General features: G+C 38.3%; 1 protein-coding gene across 3 annotated transcripts in view; it reads right to left on the bottom strand.

Annotated features, from left to right (window-relative positions):
* The window catches only part of VPS41 (VPS41 subunit of HOPS complex), a 199,506-nt gene that overhangs the window by 109,283 nt on the left and 73,171 nt on the right, over nt 1-17,052 (bottom strand). For all 3 annotated transcript variants that reach the window (XM_028108900.2, XM_028108901.2, XM_088018676.1), the window contains one exon: nt 4,936-5,010. In XM_028108900.2, coding sequence (XP_027964701.1) covers nt 4,936-5,010 — 75 coding nt within the window. The remainder of the gene's footprint in view (nt 1-4,935; nt 5,011-17,052) is intronic.

The raw sequence follows: 17,052 nt of genomic DNA, 5'->3' as shown, positions 1-17,052 counted from the left end.
TATCCTTCTGGCTATAGGAGGGTAAAGGTGGTTTTAAGAACAAAAGTTAGGTGATTTATTTTTATGGTGGGAAAAGTATATGAAATGTAAATAAATGATGTATGAACCCGCTGAAAAAGACTGAGCATTCAGTAAACAGGAGATAAATATTAGGACTGTGATTCTAATGGTTAAATTAAATAATGAATTACCAGGGATAAGTACCCCTTTAAAAATTATGAACCCACATTTAAAAAAATTATGAACCCAAGTGGAGATGTAATAGTAGAATAAGGGGGAATCAACAGAAAAGCGAACAGACTACAACTCTGGGGTCAGTCCCTACTGCTACATTTAACTGAATAACCTCTTCCTCAAATATTCCTATTTTCTCCTTCAACATGGAAAACACTGTAATTTCCACAGGACAAATCTCATAAACTTGATCAGTACAAGCAGGGTGATTTATAAAATCACCCTTCGCTGTTTTGGTTCATTTCACTAATGTGACAGGCCAAACGAGTTGATCACAAGTTATACTACCACAGCTAATAAAATCCAAAACAGTTTTTATCTATTTCTTCTCCCTCCCTCTTTATTTATTTTGCCACTTTTGTCAGTGAATATCATACTCGTCTGTGAAAGGAATCTGCTGAATGTCTGCCTAGAGAGTTCTGGCTTTCAGGAAGATCTCATCCCAGATAAGAATCTGTAATTGAAGGCTAAAATAGAGGGTCCTTTTGAAAATGGTATCCTCTAACAACTTCCCCCAACTAGTCACAAAAACACCTAATGAAGAAAAAGAGAAAATTCAGAGCAGTTGGCCTTACGACCAATCTACTGTAGTCCTGGCAATTTCTCATTAACTCCAGACCCATAGGGCCACGTGAGGGCCATGGAAGGCATGTGATATGTGTTTTACTGCTTGAAGTAAAGAAAACCTACCCTCATGGAACAGCAAGGAAGGTGTATATTCTTCTCCACTTGAGCATGGAGTTCTATGTATTTGCCAACCAGAAAACTGGGCAACGTAGGCCATCTGATGGAGAGGAACCATGAGTGAGGTGGCCAGAGGGTCAGACAACCTGCCAGGCCATACTTCCCTCAAAATAGCCTCTCTCTCAAACCCCAGCTTCCAAACAGCAACAGGTCGAGTAGGACCAGGGATGAACATGGAAGCTGCCATTCCATCTAGGGTGTGAGCTGAAGAAACCCTCATAGAGGAGACTGGTTTTCATTTTCTCCACCCACGAGGAGCATGAGACCCGGGAGAGGTGGCTGCAGAGGCTCCCATGTCACTGGGGGAGCTGCTTTAACTGATGACCTCTGGTCAGAGGAAATCAAGCTCATTTACGGGGCCCCTGTGTGGAGCAAAGAACGTGATTCCACAACACAAAAAATGCTAACAGGCAAGGCCAAGAGCAATCAGACACAATCTGTTTGTAATCTGGATTCAGAAAAGAGCTCTTCTCCTTGTTCTGGGATGGATAAACAAGCAACAAAAAACGCACACAAAGTCTATAAAAAGGATATTGCAGAACACAATTCTGATGACTCAGAGGGAGAAAAAGGAAAGGAAGAAAAGGAAGAAAACTGGAAAACTGTTCAGTGACTTCACTAAGAACAAAAGACCTCTGTGAGTCTGGAGCAGAAAGACAGCCTAATGATTGCTAGAAATTACTGCACTGTTTCTTCTGTTCCTCATACTCTTCCAAACAATTTACAAATATTAACTAATTTATTTCTAATAATCAATGAGGCAGGTACTATCATTATCCCCAGTTTATAGAGGAGGAAATAGACTAAGGCACAGAGAGATAGGAATAACATACCTGACATCACACAGCTAAAATGTGGCAGCATGAATCCATTCCTAACCTTTAGACTACACTGCCTGGCACTCTAACACACAAGAGGGACACCTGGGTGCTTCAGTCGGTTAAGCGTCTGCCCTTGGCTCAGGTCACAAGCCCCATATCGGGGTCCCTGCTCGGTGGGAAGCCTGCTTCTCCCTCTCCCTCTGCCTGCCGCTCCCCCTACTTGTGCTCTCTCTCTGTGTCAAATAAATACATAAAATCTTAAAAAAAAAAAAGGAAAGAAATACAAGTTGTAAATTTTTTTTAAAATTAAATATATATCTGGCTGATATTAAAATAGAGCTGGGAGCAATAGAAAGACTTCAGGAAAATTAAAAATCCAAGATAGAATAAAACTCTATTCCATGAGGCAAAACTGACATTGGAATTAAAGCAAATCCGCAAAGGGAACGAACAAGAAACTCCCTGACTACAGAGAAAGGAGGAGAAAAACAAAGAGAAAGAAAAGCACATACATGTGTGTGTGCCTGTGCGTGTGTGTCACCCACGCGGTATGACCAGTTTTCCTTACAATATACATATTTTCCAAAAGCAGAAGAGTGAACGGTGCTTAGCCATTCACCCTTTTCCTTTGAAAAGTTTAAGTACAATAATGCAGGAGGGGGGGAAAGGCCAGTCTGCAATGGGCTAAGAAGTGAATGGTTAGCAGCAAAAACAGTTAACATAAACCTAGAGGGCTCACCGTACACCCAGCACCTGGCAATATTCCAGGCAGGGCCCCCAGCGTGCCCACTGCCCAGCAGAGGAAGCTAACAGGAGGCCAAGCCGTGAGGCCAGCCTAACACAGGGGAACCGAAATCCCGCCCAGGCAGGCGGAATATGGAGCCAGCGCTTAGCCTCTGCACCGTAACTGCCTCCAGCCTAAGTATTATTGGGTTTCTTTGAAGAAATGAAAATAAATGGAACAGAAGCAATAATCAAAATCAGAACTGAAGTAAACTTTCCTGAAATGAAAACAATACTTCAGTATATGGATCAAAAGGACTTACTGTGTTCCAGACAAAATTAATGAAAATAGACCCAAACAAGACATAACTTAGCAAACTGAACTACAAGGGCCGTATATTGTTGTTTTATTGTTATTATTATTAGTCTAAGCTCCAAGACAGGACAAAAAAAAAAAATTAAAAAGGTTTTGTGAAAGAACAAAAGTATGCTAGCCTCAGACATGTCCACAAAAATAAAGGTCAGACAAAAGGGAGCAACATCTCCAAAATTTTAAGAGAAAATATCTCCACCCTGACCTCTACACTAAACTGATTCTAGTTTATGTATGAAGGCGACATATTTTATCTAGGGGTCTTAATACACTAAAAAAAGAAAAATCACAACAGCCATTTAAAGATGCATTAGATCTAGATATCTGGAGTTTATCTTTGTAATAATCTTTATGTTTTTATCATTACTGACCACTTTGCCAGATCATTCTATACTAGCTACTCAATTTTCCCAATACTGCTAGCTTACATAAATTATGTGCACCAAAATATTTATTTTCACTTCTTTCACTGCTAATAGAACATATGTGAAAACTATTTTTAAACATGTATCATGGGTCTACACCAAAATATGGCAGTTACAAATCTGCCTAAATTAGAAAACAGGTATTTGCCAAGAAGTGTACCAGGTGATATCTGAGGGTCATTATCCACTAGACAGAGTTAAAATATCCCAGTTTGCCAGTTCAAATAATAATTATTCAACATTTAAAGCTTCGAAAATTCTTTGATGAAGTATTTGGGTAAAAATTCTTTTCCAATTTGAAAAATGAATATTCTCTTTCAACAATTTAGTTCAACTAAATTGGTTGTCAGTCCAGAAGGAATTCCTTATCTTTAAGAACACAAAATAAAGACGACCTTCCTTTACAAGTTCATAAATACAAAAAGGTTTCAACTGTTTGGAGAATTCTCAATTTCCATACGTACCAAGTCCTCCCTCACCTCCCTGACAGTGTGGCCCACCTCAGAATTTTAGAAAGTAATGTAAAATTTGACAGTGTTCTTTGGAAAGCACAGTGTTCCAATTACCATTTCAAAAGACCTTTTGGGCAACATTAAGCTTAGATATATAAAATGCATTCTTGTGTGTCAAGAGGACTTATTTTTCTTTTGCTAACAGATTAAATGGGTATAAATCTTTTACATGGAGTACACTGTTTTTCATTTACTCATCTTAATGACCCACTGAATTTAGATCATGTAAAACTACAAAATTAGATTAGGAAATGTGCTCTATTCAGTCAGGAATAGGTAAGATCATGTAATGATTCTTAATGCACTCTTTCTCAAACTGTTATTTTAGAAAAGTAACTTACATACACTGTGCATTAGAATTTTATCATTGCAAACCAACATTAGAAAAGACTTCCATCGACTGAGAAACAAAAAAGACATTCTTATTAAGTGGAAAATCAATCACCACAACCACTAAATGTCACAGCTCAACATCAGCAAGAAGCACTGATAATTGTTAGTTATACACTGCACAAATGATGTATGTCCTCGGTTGAGGAAGTGGGTGCCAGGTTTTTAGAAAACTGTACATATATCGATTTTACATTTATTTAACGTGGCCATTGTAAGATACTTTATTCTTCTGATAAACTATGATTGCTTATCAAAAGATTCTATAATTCAAGAGAAACATTCATAACTTGTGTGAAAATGAAAACCACTGGCCCACAGAAATCATGCCCACAAAATCCAATTTTGTGGATTTATGGTGGAAAGGCATTAAACTACTGTCTTGCAGGAACTGCAGACTAGTCACTGAAGTATAAGTGGCACAGCAGTAATGATTAAGGTGACAGGTCCCCCTGCCACAGCTGTTAATCAGCTTAATACTAGTTACATTATTGACATTCTTGTAATTACTTTTCCTAAGGCACATTTGTGCGACATATATTTTACTTTAATTATGAGCAATCGGAAGCAAGTCCAATACCCAAAAAGAATAATCAAGGTTCTCCTAAAGCAGGTATACAGCAAGCAGAGTGCATTTCCAAGCCCCTGGTTGGAGACCACCCCAGACCTCAGAACCAGACAGTGTTTTCCACGTGCCCATGTCATCGCCATACCTTGCCATCCTCTGAACACACGCCCATGTGCTCTCCACTCTCATCCAGGCTAATCTGATTTATCTTCACAGGACTCTATTCAAACAAACAAACAAACAAACAAACATGTAAAACTTCAGGAAAATATATACATCAACAACCAAATGCCTTGGCTCTTTGTAATATTTAAGTGAAACAAACTATTAGTTTAGATGTGTGAGTCTAAGACATATTTGGTTTTTGCAAATGAAAATGGTAAAGTACAGCTTTGCTCTCACACATGTAATAAACCCGGAAGCCTAAGATTTCCCAAAATTATGTACTGCACATGCTTCAAGTCCCAGCTAAAATGTTATTTTTGTTACAGGTTATATGCCTATTTATTCTATGTACTCCCCATTCCAAAATTCCTTCCCAACCAAATCCATTAAAAGAACATAACAAACGCCAAAATAAAAAATCATGAGGTAAAGAAAAATTTTCACTGTTTTAGTTTGGTACATTCTTCTCTCATAAATCACTAAATCAACTTTATATTTACACTTTATGCTTAGTACTTTCTGGGGGGAAATCCATAGGGTCTAGCTGATATTCACTAATTTGTTATGCCTCTTCTTTTGAGTAACCTCAAATTTTAAAAATCTGTCAAGACCGAAATCAGGCATTCTACTTTAAATGTATTTTCCCAAGCGTAAATATACAACGGGACTTTTATTATTTTTCACAGCTTTCTAGTGTTCTATGTAGCCAAATGTTTCCTTACTGAAACATTCATATAAGTGGATTTTCCAATAGAAGTCAAAACTGGTAAATGTTGACATTAAAAAATGGCAAGCTTTTTTTTTCCCCTTCTTAAATAATGGCAGTTTCCTGCTATTTTACACAAAACATGATAGAACAAACTAAGCATGGAAAGAAAAGCCTTCATCAGTTATGACATGAGTCTGAGAATTCGTTTTTTAAAGTATCTAACCTTAAGATAGTTTGGCTTGTTGATAAGAATAAATGGAAAAATACAAAATGGAATGTTCCTTTCTCAGTGGAAAGTACCTCAGAGCTAGTAAGCTAAGGTTAGGGCAGACCAAGACTCCCAGACCTCAGAAGGCCACCCACTGACTGATGGCTATTGAGAGAAATTCCTCAGTCGCAGGATGAGACAGCTGGCCCCAGAGTCCTTCCTCATGTTGATCACCGCGCAAGCAACATTCCTGAAATGCAGTCTATGAAAAGCAACCTATCTCCTTAAAAGTTCCTCGAATGTTGAGGTGCCTGGATGGCTCAATTGGTTTAAGTGTCTGCCTTCAGCTCAGATCATGATCCCGGGGTCCTGGGATCCAGCCCCATGTCTGGCTCCCGGCTCAGCGGGGAGACTGCTTCTCCCTCTCCCTCTGCCCTCACTCGTGCTCTCTCTCAAATAAATAAGTAAAATAAAATTAAAAAAAAAAAGAGTTTCTAGAATGTTAAACGAGAAAAGGACCTTGTAGATAGATATTTGATCCCTTTTACCAGGGAATAAACCCAAGGCCATGGATGAGAATCACAACAGAGAAAGAGGCAGATATTCGACCTAGAGAGCAGGGGACAGGCGTCCTGCACGGGGAGTGTGATGGACGGCAAGGAATATGCAAAACAAAATACAAGCTGAACTGGGAGAGGAGTGAGGCCAGCGTATCTGGACTCCTGACTGAGAGGCCTGACTGCTCAGCTTCTATAGTCTTCTTTGGATAAATGCTTTCCTCCCTGAGTATCCTCCGGGACCAGTTTCCTGACACTAATCATTTTGTTCATCAACCAACATTTTAATACCCATTTACTCTTGGCAAATATAAACCCCGCATACCCTTAACTGTAATTTAACTGGCGTTTGGTTATAATCTATCTCAAATTACATTTTAATGGGGGCACGTAGCCTATCAATGCTGAGCTTTCCTATCCTAACACCGTAGTATCTGCGTGTGACTGTTTATATAAAACCAAAACTAAACAAAATCAAAGTATGCCAAGTGCTCAACCGCCACATGTGACCAGCAGCTATTGTATTAGACAGCACACGAGTCAGAACATTTTCCTCACTGCAGAAAGTTCTACTGGACGGTGCTGTTCCAGGCCTACAAAACTGAGCCCCGCCGCTGAATGCAGTCCTTCTTTATAAGGCCCTTCTTTACAACAATGTACAATTAAGAAGTAGATTTCCTTTCCATATACATGTCACAATTTATGTGATTTTTTTCTTGGACTCTGGGACTATGTGTCAGTTCTCTCCAGGTCATACTGCATCATTTTCAAAGACCCAGCAGCTACAGTAGCAGACACGTGGTCGTCACCACCTCATGATAAGGAAAAGGAGGCCTCAAGAGTTTCTGAGAGCTGTCTGGAACCACAGTCCTTCTCAGTGGCTAGGTAAACTTTTCATGACAACGTGTTCTTCCCCGAGTAGAATCTGTACCACCACATTAGCAGTGTTGTAGGGAAAAGCAGATCTACAAAGTTTGAGAATCCTCTTTCCCTCACATTTCTGTGAGCAACAGAATTTTTTTTTTTACTTTTTTTCTGCCAAAAATCAATATTCATTGATTTATTTCCCCGACTACTAATAAACATAAGCATTTTCCTTAAGTCTGTTGGCCAACTAATTTGCTCAAGCAGTTGAGCTTATTCACAGACAGCGCTTACTCATTTTTCTACGGACATGTTTGTCGTTTTCTTGTTAATTTCCTTTTTATTTTTAGGGCATGAGGTCTTGGTACAATACCTCACCCAGACATTGTATGTGGTTTCCTTTTTTTTTTTTTTTTTAATTGGAAGATGGCTATTGCTTTATTTCTAATGTATGTATAAGTCTTTAATACTTTTGGGACTCATTTTTTTCCCAAATGGATATGCAGTTGGGGTAGCCCCATTTATTAAATAATCCATCTTTCTTCTGAAGAGAACTGTTTGTCATATAGTAAATATTCACATGCCCTCAGATAACCTTCTGGGTTTTCAATTGTGGTTTCTTTGTCCGTTGCTATATCGATTCATCATTGACTTAATTACAATACACATAGTATGTTCTGTTACCCGGTAAAAGGCAAGACTGAGCCACAGTTCTCCAATTCCCTTGGCTTTTTTAGGGATTTTTAGGCTTCCATGTGAAGTTGAAGATGAAACGACCCTCATGTTGCTAAACACAGTGGTCAATGTTCAAGCCTAACTTACTTTAACTAATAGGAGGATGTAACACTGCTGATAACTTTCTCCTTCTCTTTGCTTCCAGGATACCATACTTGTCTGGTTTTCTTTTAAATTTCCAGCTTCCCTCTCTGTGTCTTTGGCCGGATTCTCCCAATCTCTGATTTCTATATTTCATGATTCAGTCTTTTGTGGCTCTTCTCTTCCTTTGGTTTTCTTCCAAGCCATGAACTGACTCCTAAATTTTATCTCTAGACTGGGCCTCTCCCTCTTTCAGACCAATATACAGAACTGCCTATTTTACAGATGTACTTAGATGCCTACCAGGCATCTCAACTAAAGCGTATCCCAACCCAAGATCGTAATGCTCCCTTATGAAAGGGCCCTTCTTAATGTTTCCCTCATCCCAGTTAAGGACAACTACATTCTTCCAGCTGCTCAGGGCAAAAAACCTTGGAGCCATTCTTCACCTGTTTTTCTTTCACCTCTACTGTGTTTCTGTCAGCAATTCTTATCATCGCATAAACCAAATTTATCCAGACTTTGGCCACTTTCACCAGCTCTAGAGCTGCCATCCAAGCCACCATCATTCTTGTTTGGATCATCCTAATAGTCTCCTAACTAGTGGACCTGGTTCTGCTGTCACTCTCCCAGAAGTCTGTTCTCAAAAAACCAGCAAAGAGCTATTGTTAACAGGTTGATCAGATAATGTTATCCCTTTAAAATCCTCCAATGGCTTCCCATCTCAGGATAAAACCCGAAGTTTTTACTATGAGCTGAGAGTCCTCAACAATTTGGTTCCAGCCCTCCTGCCAAGTTCTCCCCTCATCTATGTTCTGCCTTGTTCTCTCTCTTCCAGCCACAATGACCTTCCTGCTCTCTTCCTGCCTTAGAGCCTTTGCACCTGTTTGCCTGGAATGTGTCTCCGCCAAATCCTCACTGGTAGCCACCTTCTCAGGGATGCTTTCTGGCCACCAATCTAAAATTTCAACATTCACCCAAACATCACAACTCCTTCACCGCTTTATTTTCCCCTGTAGCATTTATCACTACCTACCTTACTATGTGTTTTACTTATTTATCTTATTCACTGTCAAACTCACTCACTACAATAAATTCATGAGAGAGTTCAAAGAATAAAAAATTCCAATCACACACAAATTCTTACAGAGAACAGAACAGAAAGGATAGTTTCCCAAATCATTTTAGCAAGCCAGCATAACCTTATAATAACAAAGCTCAACAAGGATATTATGAGAAAGACAAAGTACAAGTGAATCTCAGTCATGAACATAAATGGAAAGATCCTAAAGAAAACATTAATAAAGGGGTGCCTAGGTGGCTCAGTCGTTAAGCGTCTGTCTTCAGCTCAGGTCATGATCCCAGGGTCCTGGGATTGAGCCCCTCATTGGGCTCCCTGCTCAGCGGGAAGCCTGCTTCTCCCGCTCCCACTCCCCCTGCTTGTGTTCCCTCTCTCGCTGTGTCTCTGTCAAATAAATAAATAAAATCTTAAAAAAAAAAGAAAATATTAATAAAGTCAGCATATACTAAGGCTAGTATAACATAGGGAAATGAACTAAAGATCATCTCAACAGGTGCAGAAAGTGATGAAACTCAACACCTATTTCTGGTAAAAACTGTTGGCATGGTGGGATGAAAAGTCCTCATTTTCACTTAATGGTGAAATGTTGAAAGCTTTCCCTTTGATATCTCTACAATAATGACTTTTCTAATCCATAAACCTGGAGCCTTTCTCCATTTATTAGACCTTCTTTAACGTCTCCAAATAAAATGTGATACTTTTCCCCTTGGAGGTCTTGCACTTTATTTTATTCTGGGAGTGGCAATGCCTGCAAGCACCCCTCAATCCTTCCTAGTATGTACAATTTACATAGGATTCCATTACACAACATACAAAAAGAGGAAAAACTCTATGACAGTGCACAGGGGATACATAAAGAGAGCAGAAAATGAAAAAGAAAAGCTAAGCATTTTCAATTATAAAGATCAGTGCAGTGGGGTTCCTCTAAGGGAACTTTGAGCGGAGGGGAATTTCACACTGTCTATTCTCAACAGAATGCTAGTTACATGATGGTTTGCATTATAACTATTGTTCACTGCATATTTTATGTGCTTTGTCAAGTTGTATTTCACAATAAAAATAAACATTAAAAACTTAAAGTAAAATTAAGAAGAACTTGCCCATGAAAATGTCTAGGGTCAATACCTTCAGTGGCTTATTTCTTAGATCACGTTTTTTTCCCCCATGACTGTCAAGCAACTCAAATGTTCTTGTTCTGTTCTGGTCATCTTGGTTTTCCCAGAAAATACTGCATTTCAAATTCTTGAGATGAAAATTTTTTTACTTTTTCTTCTTTTAATATTTTAATAATACTAATGATATTACTCCTCCTCCCCCACCTCCTCCTCCTCCTACTGAGTTAACATTTCCTATAGGCTTACTGGGCATCAAGCTGTAAGAGTGTCACACATGTACCATTTATTCCTCACGGCAATTCTAGGAAGAAGGTACTATTATTTTTCCTATTTTACATTTGCAAATATGAAAATGTCATTTTTAATGTTTTCTATCTTATTAATTTCTTATTATATCTTAATTTACCCTTTTTGTCGACCTTACTGTAACTTCCTCACATTAATATAGTGTGCCTTAGTTCTTGCTGCTCATCTATTAACCATAAAATAATCAAATGTCTGGCATTTACCTTCAAGTATACAAACTGGCCATAAATTAGAGGCCAAAAAGTAATGTGTAACTGCAATAATTATTTCCTCTTTGAGAAAAGTAACATTTTATTTTGTTTTATTTCTAAGGATGGTGACAGTATTACTTGGTTATTTATCTAGTTATTAATAAAATTCTAATGTAACTACAACTGTGGTCAGAAATGTGGTTTGTATAACATATTTTTTTAAACTGATTGCTCTTTGAAAGCTAAGATATTCATTTCCAGCTAACACATATTCTCTGGTTCAAAATACGCATATTTCTAATGTTATTTATTATCAACTAGTTTCTATATACCCTTATTTACTTTCTTCTTCTTGATCTATCAAAGACTGATAGAAACATGTTTCAAAACTTCCCATTACAATTGTAGTTTTGCCCATTTCTCCCTGAATTTCAAGTAAGTTTTGGTCTAGATATTAGATGCCCTATAATCTGGCACATCAAAGGTATGAAAAAGTTTCCTTTTACTCCTAAATGTAATCAGTACAGTATGTGGTCTGCTGGCTGATACTCTTTTGCCTTAAACTCTTTTTCTCACATTTTTATTGCCAAAATGCTTAATATTTATTTCAAATATCAAAGCTGAGGCTATTTTTCTTTTAGTAACAAAGTATTTCACACTTTTCAGAATTATGTTTCCCCATTCCATTATTACTCTTTTGCTATATTACTCAAATTCTTTTGTCTATCCAGGGAGAATTTAAATGCTATTCATTCTGTTTGTATTCTATTAATGATCATTTTTAAATTTTTAGAAATTATATTTGAATTATCTCTCACTCCAAATCAATGCAATTGTATACACTGACTCATTTAGAAGATAAAGTATTTAGCACATGTTTATTTACTACCTTCTTCCTTTCCCTATTTTAATGTGAAAGTACAAATATTTTATACTTCATAAGTCACACCAAATAAAATTGGAGAGAAAATCTAGTTAATACATCAGTAAAAGTTACAACCTTAAACTGTAAGTTCTAAGCATGAATCAATCTAGAGGAAGAAACTGTTTAGCTACTGGGATGTCCATAATTTTAAAACTGATTCATGAGAGGTCAGTTAAAGATTAGGGATATTTACCTCTTGTCATGTACACTGCAAAGAACTTTACAACTTACTGTACACTTTAAATTCTTCTTTAGTTTTTGAAAATATGTGGACTTTTTACTCATGTAAATCAAACCAAGTAAAACAGTCAACTCCCAAAAGAAATAGTACAAATTATAGGTAAACAAGAAAAAGAGTCAACCATAGTAGTAACAAATAACATATAAATACAACAAGATATTTTGCCTATGAAATTGGCAAAGATTGTTTAAATATCTAGTTTTGGCAAAGAAGCCCAAAAACAGACACTCCTCATACCCTACTGGTGGGAATTCAAATTTGGAGAAACTTTCCTAAGGATCATTTGACAATGTGTATCAAAAATCTTTAAAATATATATTGTCTGGGGCGCCTAGATGGTGCAGTCGGTTAAGCGTTGGACTCTAGGTTTTGGCTCAGGTAGTGATCTCAGGGTTGTGAGACTGACCCTGCCTTGGGCTCCACATTCAGTGTGGAGTCTGCTTAAGATTCTCTCTCCCTCTCCCTCTGCCCCCTCCTAACCCAATCCCCCACCCCCAGTGCTCTCACTCTCTTTCTCTGAGATTAAAAAAAAAAAAAAATCTTTTAAAAAATACATGTATTGCCTATTTTACACAAGAAGAAGTAAGAGGGGTGCCCGGAGTGGCTCAGTCAGTTAAGCGTCTGCCTTCGGTTCAGGTCATGATCTCAGGGTCCTGGGATCAGGTCCTGCACTGAGCTCCCTGATCAGCAGGGAGTCTGCTTCTCCCTCTGCCTCTCCCCTCCATTCCCCCAACTTGTGCTCTCACTCTCTCTCTGTAATAAATAAATAAAATCTTTAACCAAAAAAACAAAAAAAAAGAAAAATTATTTTGCAAAGACGCTTTCCACAGTGGTTTCTTTTGTAAGACACTAAGAAATGGAAATTATCTAAATTTCTAAAAGCAAGGAATATAAATGATGAAAATTAAAAGAAAAAAACTAACTTTAAAAAATGTATTATACAATAAAGAATCTGATTTTGGGGTGCCTGATTGATTGGGTGTCCAACTCTTGATTTCGGCTCAGGTCATGGTCTCAGGGTCATGGGATCGAGCCCCGAGTCAGGCTCCATGCTCTTTGGGAAGTCTGCTTGAGATTCTTTCCGTCTCCTTCTGCCCCTCCCCCTGCTCCCATGTGAGTGTGCTCCTCCTCCCTCTCTCTCTCAAAAAAAGAAATCTTAAAAAAATAAAATAAAATAAAGAATCTGACTTTATCCAAGAGAAGTCAGGTCTTTACCCTTGGTTTCTGGGAGATAATCTACCCTGATAGGAATGTCTGTTAAAGGTGAAAGACCTCACAGTCTTTCAGTGGGCCATGCCAGAAAGACTAACCCCGTGATTGCAGGTGGGGGCTTTGGGTCACAGGGTATCAAACCCCAACCCAGAAGCTGAATTCAACCATGTGGACAACCATCAACCAATCATGCCTACATAACAGATCCCCACTAAAAATCCTGAACAGCAGGGGCACCTGGGTGGCCCAGTAGGTTGGGCATCTGCTTTTGGCTCAGGTCATGGTCCTGGAGTCTTGGGATTGGGTAGGGAGCCTGCTTCTCCCTCTCCTTCTGCCCCTCCACCAACTCATGCTCTCTGTCGCTCACTCTCTCAAATAAATAAATAAAATCTTAAAAAAAAAAAAAAATCCTGAACAGCAATGGGAGCTTCCCTGGTTGTCACACATCTATGCCGGGGGTAACATGTCCTGAGGATGATGGAATCTTGCATCCCAGGGTCTGTCCTATGTATCTCTTCCTTTAGCTGATTTTTTGACTATATCCTTTCCTTGTAATAAACTCTAATTGTGAGTATAATAACTTTCAGTGAGTTCTGTGAGGCCTCTAATTATCAATCATGAGAGTGCATCTGGGAACTTCCCAGATCTTGTAGTTGGTGTTGGAAGTCTTCAGCAAACTCACTCGTCTGGAAGACTGTGCCCTTAACTTTCACAATTCATCTAGCTCTGAGTAAACACCATCCAGTGCTTATAAATACAACTGTATTTACAGCTATTTGTACATAACATATGTGACTGGAAGTAGATACTCTAAAATATTACCACTGGTTTTATCTGGGTGCTGAGATACTATCATTGTTTAGACCATCCTTTTCTATGTTTTGCTAATTTTCTATAGGATATATTTCTTTTGTTCGTAATCCAAAGATAAATATTTCTAAATGACTATGTAGTCAGTTCTTTAATTTAAAACCAAAAAGATAGCAAAATTTATCATAATTGTTAAAGCCATCACTCTGGGGATCTGCAGCACCCATTTTTACCTAAAGTGACAACTGAGTATCACCAGTACGCACATTGGTTTCTATAACTAGTTCCGTAATATTTGAGAAAGAACAAATAAATAACAGGATTTCAGCATTACGGCTGTCAATGGCACAAGAAGCAGGTCTGGCATCTGTAATCATTCCTCACAGAAAAAGGAACAAATGCCTTATGCATTTCTGCCATTTCTGCATACTTGAAATAAATGGGAAAAGGAGAAAGGGTACAGGAGGGAAACTGGAGTGCAGGAGTTCATCTTTCTTCAATACAGAGTTTTCTAATTGCCTGTTTTACACAGAGACTTTAGGGGGTGTGTCTGCAAAGCTGGGATACTGGAGTAGATGTAAACAAGAAAAGGGACCCGAGAAAAATGGCCTCAGCTGCATTTTCCATTAGCTACAATTTTATTCCTAATGGAGACAGGTTTGGAATTCTGGACAATATAAGTGAGTTTGTTCAAAAATCAATCATGTCAAGCTGACACTATAGAACATACAAAAATGTTTCCTTAATGGAACAAAAAAAGAGGCCTGAGTAAGCAGGAGTGGGTGAGGACTGGCCCATACCTTCTCCACTACAGGTGGTCTCAAGTTCTTAAGTTTAAAGAAAAGGCAAAATTACCAGGACGTACACTTCATGTGATAATCAATTACCTAATCTAAAATGCCTGAAATAAATACACTTAGTATGGATTATGTCAGCTCTTCAATTAGGAATAAATTCACGGTCATTTCGAAAGCTGCTTTTAATCGTGTTCTTTGTGGCAACTTCTTTTCCCCCGACACTCCTCATCATCCCACCTTAAGCTATCAGTCCCCCAACAGTGAACCTAAGAAATCAATTTGCTAATGTATAATTTGTAAGGCTCCTCTGACTAACAAATGGATAATTGATTCCTTCACAAATGCTGCATCCCCATGGACACGGAGTGGACTAAATAAGAAACAGAAGATGGATTTCATTTTCGTTCTCTGAGATCCACTAGTTAGCAATCCCAACATCCACATGGTTGCCCGGGCAGCTTCATGCTCTTTAGTCACACTTAGCAAGCAAGCTGCACTTACATTACACGTGTGAAAAGCAAACGCCTGTTCTTTCATACTTGGGAAAAGCTCTTTTTACTGCTTTACTCTCCCCTGATGATACACCCCGAGGTGAGCAAGACCTCCAGCTGGATGTAAGAAATCTCTGAAAAATACACCTACTTGAGGGTTTCCTACACATCTACAAAACAAACATTTATTTTCTCGCTGACTTAGTCTATGGCCAGAACAACCTAACCTTTAGCTATAAACTCTCAAATTTTCTCTGTTGAGAGCTATAAACTCTCAAATTTGCTCTAAGATTTCATCTCAGGTTTTTAATACTCAGTATTGGGCTTGAACAGCTGAAGAAGAGCTGACGGGCCACATCTAGCAATCACTTCCCCACGATACTCACTACAATGCTTTCCATTGTTAAAATGAGTATGCAAGAAAACTGTATTCTTGTGAGGTTTTAAAGATGATCCTACCTCTCTAAGATTTAATAACTACATTAATTTGAGGTTCTTGATGTGATAATCCAGCTTTTAACAGAAGCTGCTGTTTCTGCAGATGGAAGAAAAATGCTGTCAGTAGCAATTCATTCCAACCTGAGAAATAACCAGAAAATTTAAAAGGTTACAAAGTCCTTATTTTCCACTCTGAATAAAAGGAAGGAGTAGTGGTGAAAGGAGGCACAATCACATATAAGTTATGTTTCCAATTTTGTATGATAATGTGGCTGAAATATTCTTTATTCTACAAACAACTACTGACCAATTATAAATTTATACTTTCAAAAATACATTCCCTTTCGAATGGAAAAAAAAATCCTAAAATTTATATGAAACCACAAGACTCCAAATAGCTAAAGTAATCATAAGAAAGAAAAAGCAGAGGCATCACACTTCCTGATTTCAAGCTATCTTACAACACTATATCGATCAGAACAGTAAAGGACTGACATCAATACGGACACCAAGAGCAATGGAACAGAATCAACGGCCCAGAAATAAACCTGTACATATATGGTCACCTAGTGTTTCAAGAATACTCAATGGTGAAAGGAAAGTTCCCTTAATAAATGGTGGGAAAACTGGATATTCCTATGTAAGTAATGACACTGGACCCCTATCTCATACCACTTACAAAAATTAACTTAACTGGATTAAGAACTTCAAGGTAAAGTATGAAACCATAAAACTCCTAGAAGAAAACATAGGGAGAAAGCTCCCTGACAGTCCCGGCAATGATGTTTTGGACGTGACACGAAAAGCACCAAGTAACAAAACAAAAACTCGCAAGTGGCACTACATCAAACTAAAAGGCTTCTGCACAGCAGAGAAACGATCAACGAAATGAAAAGGCAGCCTACAGGACAGAGGGCACTACGTGCAAACCGTGTATCTGATCCGGGGTTAATATGCAAAATATACAAGGAATTCATACGACTCAACAGCAAGAAAACAATCTGATTTAAAAATGGGCAGAGGACTTGAACTGACATTTCTCCAAAGAAGACACACAAATGGCCGACAAGTACAGGAAAGGTGCTCCACGTCACTAATGACCATGGAAATGCAAATCAAAACCACAATGAGCTATCATGTCATACCTGTTAGGAAAGCTATTTTAAGAGCTAACAAATGCTGGTGAGGACATGCAGAAAAGGGAACCCTGGTGCACTGTTGGTGGGAATGTAAGTTGGTACAGCTACTATGGACAAGTGTGGGGATCACACTTGAACTAGATCACTAGAACTACCACATGATAGAGCAATCTCACTTCTAGGTATAAATCCAAAGG

This window comes from Eumetopias jubatus, unplaced genomic scaffold (genome assembly GCF_037043125.1).
Source record: "Eumetopias jubatus isolate StellerSeaLion01/CBP00866 unplaced genomic scaffold, mEumJub1_p1.0 scaffold_14, whole genome shotgun sequence".
Lineage (NCBI taxonomy): Eukaryota > Metazoa > Chordata > Mammalia > Carnivora > Otariidae > Eumetopias > Eumetopias jubatus.
This window is presented reverse-complemented; position numbering and strand designations above follow the sequence as displayed.